Source organism: Tachypleus tridentatus, chromosome 8, assembly GCF_004210375.1.
Source record: "Tachypleus tridentatus isolate NWPU-2018 chromosome 8, ASM421037v1, whole genome shotgun sequence".
Classification (NCBI taxonomy): Eukaryota; Metazoa; Arthropoda; class Merostomata; order Xiphosura; family Limulidae; genus Tachypleus; species Tachypleus tridentatus.
The window spans coordinates 79,921,217-79,933,688 of NC_134832.1; the positions used below are offsets into that span (position 1 = coordinate 79,921,217).

The 12,472-nt window shown below is 32.1% G+C and overlaps 1 protein-coding gene across 1 annotated transcript in view; it reads left to right on the forward strand.

Moving 5' to 3' along the window:
• The first annotated feature begins 397 nt into the window (after positions 1 to 397).
• LOC143222767 (delta(3,5)-Delta(2,4)-dienoyl-CoA isomerase, mitochondrial-like) overlaps positions 398 to 12,472 on the forward strand; it is a 47,735-nt gene continuing 35,660 nt past the window's right edge. The window contains exons 1-2 of the mRNA XM_076449723.1: positions 398 to 553; positions 6,638 to 6,836. Of these exons, the coding sequence (XP_076305838.1) occupies positions 523 to 553; positions 6,638 to 6,836 (230 nt within the window). The 5' untranslated portion in view covers positions 398 to 522. The remainder of the gene's footprint in view (positions 554 to 6,637; positions 6,837 to 12,472) is intronic.

The window sequence follows — 12,472 nt, forward strand, 5'->3', positions numbered from 1 at the left end:
TTATTAGTAACACTTTAATAACACTTTCAAGAGAACACTTTTCTTTGTGATTTAATTAAAAGATAATTGGAAGACATATCACATATTATCTGTTGTTCTACATTATACTGGTTTATAAACAATAGTAACTTACCATTTCTTATAGTGTTCCTTCAATTAAGATACTTTTTAAAATTATAATGCTCTTTTCTGCATTTTTTATGAGCAGTGCCAATCCCCTCTGGGTCCTACTTTCCCCGTAAGAAACATTAATTGGAATTTTCCCACAAACTACACTAACACAACACATTAATATAATTATACTACAAGAATACAACGTTTGTATACTATTACGTGTGACACACACTTCGTGACTTCGGCGTTCTGGATGATAAGTTATATTTACTAACCAATCAAATCTTACCTGTCACTAATTCTTCTAAATACGACATCTAGCGGATGGTAAGCCATTAACTGCGAGTGTGTTTCATCAAGGACAGGAATTTTTATTACGAAAATTAACTTACGCAGTTAAACAAAAACATGGTTGCTAGTGTTATTTGTGGCTTGATGGGTAAGATTTTGTTTATATTGTTTCCCCTGTTGCATTAAAACACAATATACAATAGGTAAAATGTTATGTCATATTTCTCAATATTAGCCACATAATGACACGGTAAAACTAGACTAGTCTGAATGACACGTCTTTGAAACTCGAAAGGTCATTTTATCAATGAATTCAAATTTGTAGTGCAAGCAGAACAGAAGTTTATACTCTCTCTTTTTTCTTTTTTTTTTTTAATGCTTTATGAAGGCTAAAATAAGCAATTGGCACTTGGGCTTAATAATTACGTTAAAATTTAAATATCTGTGCCTTTTGTTATCACAGGAATTAATTTTGGAACCTGAAATAAAGACGTGTGTGTATAATATATATATACTCACACACGAAAAGAGGGCATAACGTCATAAGTAACAAATAATTAACCAAAAATTAAAATTTGTTTTCACACAAGCGGTCAAATAATTCTTATAATTTAGCATTTTTAGGATAGGTAAAGGTTTTACTGATTAGATGATTAACATATTTTGTATTGTAACTGTAAAGTGTAAGAAACACAAAAATAATAAAGTGGTGCATTAAGTTATTTAATGACATCAAAGTGCATTTTTAAAATACCATGTCTTTTCTGTTCCATCAATAAAGTACAAACAGATAGGATAATTTAATGTAAAAATTAAGAATGCTTAACCCAGAGTTTCAAGCTTTAGATAGTTTTTCTTCAAGATAATTTACCAGAGATGAAACAAACTGTTAAAGCAGTGACAGAAAGTTTGTTCTATCCAACAGCAAACATAAAACCTGACTAAAACATATTTATTACAAGTAATATACAAGTTCAATTTCTTAAGTTTTGTATCATACTGTATAATTTTTAAATTAAATTTTAATTTGAGTCTTGAAATATTTCCCTATACCAACATTTTCTCTTGCAAATGTTTCTTTTAATTTGTATAGTTAACGAACTTGGGAGACTTCTGATATGCGTAATAGATTTACTCTGGTAGATCTTCTACTATTTGATGTTATATATATATATTATACATTTTTGGTTAGTTATAGAGAAATGTTTCTTTTTCTTTCTACCCAAAGAAATATATATATATTTGTTTTCCATAATTGGATAAATGATGTACTATAATACAGTTCCATGTTCTAGGTTAAATATTGATATCTTAAATTTTGAAAGTAGTGACCTGTGGTTATAATAGTGTGGTAATATTACTAATATACTCAAAATTATTAGGAACATTGTAGCTTTGTAAAATGTACCTGTCAAAAAGTTAGTGAATAAATTTAGGTAAAATATTCATCAGTGAAGTAGAGCTTATGGAATACTTTTTACAGATGCAAAAAAAAAATCCATAGATTTTAAATATTTCAAATTTAGGTGTAAGAAAATTATTTTTACTATAATGAATTCCATTTTCTTGTATATTCAGATTGTGAATAAGCCTTTGTGAACAAGTGGTGTAATATCAAATTTAATACTTTTCTAAACTTACTATAAAACTACCATAAATTATCCACTGACAGAATTATGCATATTACAAGTACCAATTTAAAAAGCATCATTATGTTTTGGAATGCACCTGTTTACCTGATTGTACTTTGCATGAACATGCTTGTTCTTTGTACTATATAGGTGTTACATAGTGACATTCAATCCCACTACTTGATTAAATTTGTATAAGAGTTGGCTGTGAGTGGTGTTTACTAGCTGCCTTCCTTCTTGTCAGTCATTTTCAGATCAGGAACAGTTATGGCAGGTAGCCTACAAATAGATTTTTGCAAGATGAAATAAACTATTACTATATTTGAAATGTTCTTCTGTGATCTTCTTGTACTTATTTCTAGAAAACATGTTTCAGTTTATCATGTTCCACCATTTAGTATAATTTTGTGTAATATTTATTTTGTTTCTTTGAAATTTTGCTGTTAAGTATTCTTAGGTTTTATTGTGTTATGTTTAGAAGAATACTAGTAAAGGAAACTTTTGTTATATAGAACCATAAGTATTATGTTAATTTTGAAGACATATTGAAAATTCTAACAGTGTGAATATGTGGATTACTTTCTGACTTTATTATTCAAAAAGTAAACAGCATGTTAAAACAATACATCTAAATGTATAAGGACAAAAACAAATTCGACCAAATACAATTAGAACCAAAATTTATCAAAAATGAATCATTTGTGGAAGATGTAGAGCAAAGCAATTGCATTTGGAAGGAGAAAAAATTGCACCTAACTTAGCAAGGAACTTGTGTATTATTTATATCTAAACTGGTATTATTCCAAGTGACTGACATCTTTCACTAAGTTAAATGTTATTGCACTCTTATGCTATAGTAATATTTACCATACCTTTGCACCATTACCATAAGCTTGCATTATCAGAATAACATAATGAAGGTTGTCAAGTTCACATGCAGTTTTTTCTCTATTTTGATCCACTAGCAGCACAGAAAAGTAAGTCATCAGACTGCATCAGTTACTTCTAGTTATTCATTGTGTGCAGATCATGCTCAAAACATCATCAAAACTTGTTTATTTGTATTAGAAATAAATGGCTTTTCAGACTGGTTATTAGTTGCCATATGGTACAGCTGGAGATAAATAAGTCTTGGTCATTGTTGAAGGAAAGAGGTAGTTGTGACTGTCTGTTTTCTATTATATTTAGTAACCTATCTTATAATACTTTCCTCTGGTCTGCCATGGATCTTTGCATATCACTACTAAAGTGGTGAGTATCTTGATCATACTCGCATGTTCAAAGCAACATTGTTCCAGCTGTAAAAGCTTACCCTCATGTTATTGTATGAGTAGAAGTATAGAAAGAAGGTACAGTGTCTTCTTTTCTTCTGTGAAATTCATACCCATCCACTTTCATATAACAATAGAAGGTTTTGTCTTTTACATCTCCATTGACAATACAATAGCAATTTCTCTTTATCTTTTACTTGTGGAAAGCTATTAAGGCAGAGCTTAATGATATAACAAATCAGATGCCATTTCCATTTATCGTTGTTAGAAATTTAAGCTGCTTTGGGGATATCTTAATACAAATGGGAGGGATAGGTCCATGGATCTTGTACCTTTGGATCATAATTTCTGTCTTGAATTCTTATGCCCTGGTTTTACTAAAACTTATATATCCATCTTTTACCTAATATTTTTTTATAATTTTGAGCCTTTAACTTGGGATACCATATTGGAAACTGGAGAAGGTTGATTCATCATCATTCTTTCAAAATATAATCTTCTCCATTGTTGGAGGATGTTTTGTTGATGAGTTGTGATTTTGAAGCTATGCATAACCAGAGTGTCTTTGCAGCACTTCTTGCTGCATCTAAAACTTCAACACCTCTCCATTTTGATCTTTTAGCTATAGTGTACTCCTGCTGCCACCAAGCTTGTTAAGTTAAAAATACAGCTTGGAGCATCTTCTATAGATACTTTACTCAATTTAACCTCTTTGTATAAATATAAAACCCAATACATAAGGTAGTAAAGTCAAAGGAATGTGTGGACTAGAAGAAAAAGATGAATGGAAAGTATGCAAAGTCTTGCACCCTGATGGATAGATAACTGCTGACTTGCCTGGGATTGCCAACATTACTGTGGTATATTTTTTGGTACTCTGGTTCCTCTGACTCTTTCCAGAGTTATTGACTATTAAGAAAAAATCCAAAGGCATTTTTCTTCAATTTTGTCTGATGGCCAGTAGGAATGCAATAGGCCCTTGTACTGGTGGAATTACCTTTGGAGCCACACATGTCTGGCAGTCCTTCATTTATTTCAAGTTGGTTTGCTTTCTTTCTCTCTCCTACTTCTCTTTTTCTTCAACATTTCTTTTTTTAAAACTTATCTAGTAGGAGAGGACTTCTTGATTTAAGGTATTGGGTTACTGTCATCTTTTTTCCAAAGCCTAGGTAGGATCCCAAGAGACCCTATGTTCCTAGGTCTATTTCTTTGGCTAACTGCCTTTTTGTAGTGTTAAGGGTTAGTGATTAAGAGACCTTCATTCCTATTGGGTCTAGAAAAAAAAAAGCCTTTGTTTCAGTTACTCAACCAACTTCATGTAAATATGCCCAACCCCAAAGTTGTTTCAGTGCTCCCTTCTCCAATTCATCTCCAGACCATCCATAATGAAAAATGTCCATCAATTAATTTTTTTTCTCTTTAACTAGCACATTTTGCATGGTAAAGGTCATAAGAAATCACATCTATAATTCATTAGTTGGTGAGGCATGTCAGTGCTCTCAGCCATTTATAGCTAAGTTTCCATTCAAGCACAATGTCAGTGGTGGCCAAAATATTGACTGTTGTCTTTAACAAATGCCTACATGTTTGAGTCATACCATCCTAAATTAGGTTTAAATTATTATGAACAGACGTCAACATGGGTTGATCTGGCAAAGTTTCAATGACCATTAGGCAAGACCAGTTAGTAGACTTGTTCAATGTCAAATAAGTTGAATTTCAATGTAGACCTAAACCACAATGCCCTATGGAAGTTGAATGTACCAGTGGAACAAAGGATACTGTGAAAAGTCCAATTAGATCAATACACTGCTTACCTACCCTATTTTTGAGGATGTAAAAAAATGCCTACCTACCTACCCTAATTATTTCTGCATTTAATAGGAAACAAAGCTTTTTTTTTTCTATGCCTTGCTTATTTAGTCATTCACTAATTTCTGTTAGTAATGTTTTATTGAATAAAGTCATTTGAGGTTCATGCTGATTTGATATTTTCAATAAATTCACACTCTAGAACCTGGGTGTTTCACCAAGGTTAATGCTATTATGAACAGTTTCTCTGTCTGTTGTAAACAGCCTCTGTGTTGATGACTTACACATTTCCTGTCAGTTGTCAGGTATGGGGCTTATTAAAAGGCAGCTGTAAACTGCTCTTTCTTAAATGTGTGAGTGGCCTACCTTTTTATTACCAAAAATGGGTTTTGGTTTTCCACATTCAGACCTTTTGTTTCCTTCTTGGAAATTCTTCTATTCTTATGTTGGCAAAAACAAAGTTTTCAGGACTGCATCTTAGCAATAGTTTTGTTTTACTCATTACATAAATTAGTTGAAAGTTAAATTCCAAATGATATTAAATATTCTGTTAGTTTTCTTTGTGATATTTGCTTTGGACTTGTTTTACATCAATTCACCAATTACCCTACAACGAACCTTTGATCATGTGAATCATCAGTCTTAGTCTGTCTGTGTACAGGAATCTTATATATTTTTCCAACCCAGAGCTTGTTTACTCTGTCCTTTGCACCCTCATTGCTTATTGATGTTCATAGCTATCCTTTATTGCAAAGCTACAATCCTTCCTCTTACATTGTAATTGACATCCTTAGTTCTATGGTTATCATATCCACCATAGTAAATATGATTAAATGTTATACTGAAGACTTAAGGATATTTTCACTGAGAACCTGTAGTTATTCCTTGTCATTATCCAAGAAATTTAGATGTTTGTTATATGGTGACAGTAATAATTATAAAAGTGTAATGATAACAAATGCCAACTTTATTCCAAAGAAATATATAAACCAAGAAACTTAACAATGGTTTTATATTTCAAGCAAATAAAAACTTTAATTGTAGATCTACAAATTATATTTATTTGTTATCTTGTACTGCTTGGAGTGTGTCCTATATAGGTAACTAAACAAAATTATATTTTTTTGTGAAGCAGTATAAAAGTTTCTTAATAAATACATAAAACAATGTTTTGTTAGTTTTAGGCATATCAATAAATGAACCTATGTTTTATAGTCATTATATTATATGTTTCTGCTTACACTTTTGTAAATATTTTTTAGAAAGGATTGAAATATGAAAAACTTTACAAGGAAATTAAAATGTAAATTTGTTTTAATTTTATATTAAATTATGACTTAGTAGTTTTTAATTCTTTTTTTTATAGATTTTAAATTGAAGATTTATTTTGTTGTTAATTAGCCATCCTAAAACTTGTTTCTTAATTTTATGATTTTGACAATATTTATTTTATTTGATTGGTTTTGTTAAAGTTAAAGAACAGTTTGAACAATAAACTAAGAAGATTTTTATCTGTAGGACGTTTAGCAGTCAGAAAAACTCCAGTACTTCGGATTGAATCATTAGCTGGAGCAGTGTCTAATAGGATGTTTTCTGAGAAAGCAACATATACTATGTCATATGAAACTCTGGATATCACTTCTCCACACAAACATATTCTCCATGTTCAACTTAATCGACCTGAGAAGTTGAATGCTATGAACAAAGTGTTTTGGAGGTATGAGATTATTAGAGGAATATGAGAATATGTGAAACATTAGAAATAAAGTTTTCTGAACAAAGCCATTTCCATAAACAAATAACTAAATGAGCATAAACTGCTCCTTGAAAGTACATTCAAATATTTTTAAAACTTTCAAATGTGTAGTTTTTAATTTCTGATTCAAACGTTTAAATGTTAAACATAATTGAATGGATCACTCACTGTAATATCACTGATTGTAGAATAGTAACTTTCTTAACTTCGGTTCTTTTGCAATGTGATTTCAAGGTGGACATTTTTACAAATGTTATTATTTAGCTTTTATTAAATCCTTATGTTCTCAACATAGTTTTGTTTGGGAAGACAGGTTGAGTTTATACATCAGCAATTGATTGTTAGCTCTTGTATGGGTAAATATGTTCATACTATATTAAAGTTAGATGTGGGTGTAATTATTCAGGACACCTTTAACCCTTTTCATGCAAGTAGGCTAAATTATGTTGCACCTTTATACTGAGTTACATTCAAAATTTAAAGTACTTTAATACCAATGTTAGCCATTAAACTTGTCATCAAAATGTAGTTAATAAATCAAATTTTGATACAGTGTAAGTTTTTAATTTCTTAATTTCAAAAGGAAATATTTAAATAAATTATCAATCTCCTTTGTCTGTATAACATGACAGTTATTTGCTCTGACTTGCTTGTTGCCTGTTTTTTTTTCCATTACTCTTCTGTGGCATCTTGGGTTTAACATAAAGGACTCATTATAGTATGCATATATATATATATATATATAAAATATTACTTATGCATAGTCTAATTTTTTGCCTTCAATTTTAATTGTTTATGGAGTTACAAACCAGAAAGTAATATCTACTTGCCATGACCTGTTTTGGGGATTATGCTTTAACACCTAAATCATTTTCACAATTTTTTGAGGGTCCATCTTAACACTTACTAATATTTTGTGTTACCTCTCCTCTGTAAACCTTTTGTCTAAGGCCTTTCATCATTCTCCAGATGATTTTTTGAAGGACTTCAGATTCCTTCTTTGATCCTTTATAGGCCCTTTTCTTGCTTTCCTGGCTGTCTTGTTTTTGGGACTTGATGGGGAGAGATGAGTTGCTTGTAGAGGTTTGTTTCCCCCCATCTTCCCTCAGGGATTTAAATATTGTTTCATCTTTGCATGACAGTATTTTGAGGGGTCTTGTGTTGATCTTACAATTATGCATACTTTTCTGTTTTCTGTTGCTAATTATTTACCACAACCTTCCTTGTCCACAGCTTTTGATCCTTTTCCTGTTCTCCCAGTTCTGTACATTATCCTTTCCCAACATCTTGATTTTATCTTCCATATCCTCAATTTTTTCAATGCCCAAAAACATTTACAGTGGTGTAGGTGACTACACAGTTGGTCAGGTTCTGTAGGGGCCAGGTTCTGTTGTCTTGTCAACATTTTGTAGACCTTCACTATTGACCTGTAGATTCTGCAAATTTTGTCAGAGTGTCCCTCTCTTCAATTCCAATCCCCATCTCATTTTCCTGTCTCCAGTTTTTTCACCACTCTAAGGGATTCTTTTTTTATATGCAAAAACGGCTCATTTGGGCTGAAAACACTTTTACATAGAAGAACAGCGTTTGACCTTCTTCTGTCATCGTCAGGTTCACAAAGAAAGAGGTAACTGACTGGAAGCTGACCACATGTTTGAAAGGGTTGTGTAACTGTGTGTAAATGTAGAGGCGGTATTAGATGTTTGAATATATAATTTTATTTATTTTATTTTATTAATATAGGTATAAAGTTTCCTTTATATTGGTTTATTTTGGGTTTAAGTTGTTGTATAAGTAAGGCTTCTTTAATTTTTGCGTTTGTTTATGTTTGTTTCTTTATTTATATTTGAGTGTTTTCTATGGTTATGTTGTGTTTATTTGACTTGCAGTGTTGAAAACGTGTGAAGGTGACTTTTTCAACACTGCAAGTCAAATAAACACAACATAACCATAGAAAACACTCAAATACTAAATAAAGAAACAAACACCTTACTTATACAACAACTTAAACCCAAAATAAACCAATATAAAGGAACGCCTTTATACCTATATTAATAAAATAAAATAAATAAAATTATATATTCAAACATCTAATACCGCCTCTACATTTCGACACACAGTTACACAACCCCTTTCAAACATGTGGTCAGCTTCGTCAGTTACCTCTTTGTGAACCTGACGATGACCAAAGAAGGTCGAACGTTGTTCGCTTTCTATGTAAAGTGTTTTCAGCCCAACGAGCGCTTTTGCATATAAATTTTCTCAACAAGTGGGTTTCTCGTCATCACTGATTATCTAAGGATTCTGTCTTAAGCAGTCATCAAGGAAGATATCAAGCCAGTGTTTCCATCTCAGCCAGGTTTTTTACTCTCAGTTTGTCATTTTTTCTAAGAAAACCAGTGATTTAAGACTTGTCATCATCATTTCCTATCTAAATGAGTTTCTGGATCCTCCTTGTTCTTTCATGGAGTAATTTCTCTCCTTTTCTTTGGTTTTCACTTCAAGTGTTTGGATGACCAAGTTGAATGTAGAGGATTAATAACTTCCTGTTCCCATCTCTCCATCCTCGTGTTATTTTCTTATGTTCTACTGCAAGAGGCATAATTTCAGCTCAAGGATCTTTTGTTTGGGCTTGCCTCGGTTCCTTAATTATTTTATCAGGTAGTCAAGACCTTTGTTTGACATCTACATTCATTTGGACTTTGGTCTCATCACTATATGTACTACAGGGTAGGCTATTTAAAGTGAAGAAGTCTATCCTTTTCTCAACACAGCATATAGCTCACCTAATGGCTTTCTTTAATTTTTATCTCAGTTGGGCCCTGTCTTCTCCACAATGCTTTTGGGGTGTGGAGCAACTGGCCACTAAGACCCTATCGTCTAATTCTCTTTCCAGTTCAAGGGGTTCTATCTCTTTTGTTCTAATCCAATCTTGTTAATATTTAGGTTTATAAGCATTTTGTTGAATTTCTCTTTGACCCTTGCTTGGTAGTTGAAATTCATATCTTGATTAAAACTTATGAGACTTGCCTATGATTTTTGTGATTTTGAATTTTCTTGCATGGGTTGTCATATAAAACAAGAGGAAAGGCAGAGAAGAAGACATGAAAATGCTGTTTTCCTTTTGTTGAACTTGTTGAAAAAGATTTTGCTTTTGCTTACATGAGATCAAAGGCTCACAAGCATAGAAACCACAAGGTAAACTCTTCCACCTGTGGGCCATCACACCTTGTCTCATGAAGAACACAAGACCAAAATCATAGTTTACTGACATTTACAAAGAACATACAACATTTATGTGTAATAATAACTTAGGTAGATAATAATGCAAACAAAGTTGACAATATAAGAGAAATTACACTTTTTTATGTATTATGTGGAACATTGACATATTTGCAAGATATATAAACAAATAAAATATGAAGTCCATTGTCACTTTCTTGTTGATAATCTGAAGAATAAAAGGGAGTTAGATGGATCAAGCATAATGCTCAAGGTGGTTGTTTATGTGTATTTTGTTTGTTTTGTGAAGTAATATAGTTGTATGGAGAGATGTATGTTCCAGAAAACTGGTGTTTCTGCAAGTTTAGTTTTTATATATGTTATTCTGGTTCTTTGACTTTTCATAATATTTTGTGGCATGAGTTGTGAAGCATGTTTGAATTGTTGTTGATTCACTTATTTTTTAAAGATAAGTACTTGGAGTGGAAACTGAAAAGGTAGGCTAAATGATTTGCTTTTAGTTGCATTGATTATAATTTTTTATGGAGATATTTCAGCATGTTGTATGTAACAGGGTTTCTATACTCATAAATTGGTCTGATATGTAGGTTATGTATACTTACATGATTGTGATGGCACTGCAACCTTTGTTATAACCACTAATCTTTTTAAGATTGTTGATTTTCTGTTTTGCGTTGATCATGGTTTCAGCAAAATGTATTTCAGGTTAAATTTTTATTGAAGGTTAATATAAGGAATTTGATGTTATTCATAAATTTGACTTGAGTGTTATATACTTTTAGTTTACTTGCTTTAACATTTTGTTTGTTTTTTCTTAGCTTATGGTAATAGCTAATAACTTGTGTTTTCAGTGAATTTATTAAAATGTGCCGTACATTATACCATGGAACTAAGTGGTTGAATGTGGCTTCTGTTTGCTGCTAGGAGTAGGTCACACGACATGCTCCATATGGTGACTTGTGTTTGAGGGAGTGCCAGGAAGTTTATATCATGTACAAATAATATGTAAGGGGCTTAAAACAGAGCCCTGTGGAATGTCTGCTTTAGCAGTTCTGTTAGTTAGGAAGCTTGTTATTCATCTTATAGGTGGAGTATTTATATTGTATTTGCATAATTTATATCTAAGGTCATTGTGCCTTACAGCATCAAAACTTTAACATCTAAGTATTTACACACAATTGTTTCTTAGTTACAGTTAAAGCCTTACTAAATGATTGTTTGATGTTGTTTTCATAATACATTTTGTTTGTTAGAAAGAAACTTGTTAGATTCAAGATGAAAGAGCAATCTTGTCAGAATTATTGTTTTCAGTTGCTTATGATTTTCAATTTTCAAATTATTGGAAGATAACCTGACTGTTATGGTGAATTAAAAAAATGCAGTGATATGCATAATGTAAAGATCAGACATTTTTCAGGATGATATTTCTGATGCCATCCCTACCCAGCAGAGTGTTTTTATATTATGTTGATTTGGCTTTGGTAGTGGGTCTTGTAATGTTGGTACACGTTAGCATGTTGTCTGAATTGAGATGAACTAATCTGAGAATGGACATGAAGTTATTTTCCTGTACAGGATTGTTTTTCTTGATGTTATTTGTGGTGAAAACTGTTGCATAGATCAATTGGTTGTCTTTCCTTCTTCCATTTGGAAGAACATTACAGAGCTCTTAGCTATTCATCAGGTTATGCCCTTTTCTTTCATCTTCTCAGGGGTAGGTGGTTATGGTTCATTCTGACAATTCTACAGTGGTTTCATATGTCACCAAGCATAGGAACACTAAATCCAGTTCCCATTCTGATCAAGACTCTGGAGCTTCATTTCTGGGCCTATATGCACCAGATAGAGATCTTGACTAGACAACATCCTGTTGTTTTGAATGTTGTAGTAAATTGGTTATCATGTGTGCATGAGGTCACTCCCATAGAGTGGTCTCTAGATCCTCAAGTTTTCTGATAGTTATCCTTTAATCTGGAAACTGTGCACATAGATGCATTTGGTATCCATTTGAACAAAACACTGTTGTCTTTATGATCTGTAGTTTTTTGTCCTCAGGCCTTCAGGGTAGGTGCCTTCAATCAGGAATGGGGAGACCTTCACATTTATTCCTTTCCAATTATGTGTCACCTCATCCAAACCACTTGATGTTGAATTCTTTTGGCAGCTTTAGTTTGGTTGGCACAGCCTTGGTTTTCTCTCCTCAGGCTTTAACAGTTGTTATCACTTTTGCCTCTCCCATTGTCTCCTTCTGTTATTCATTAAACTTATTTAGGCATTTTACATCTTGCCATTCATATCCTTTTCCTCCAGTTTCAACCCTTTCATGTCCTTTGTCCTTGCTGTATCTTTCCTAT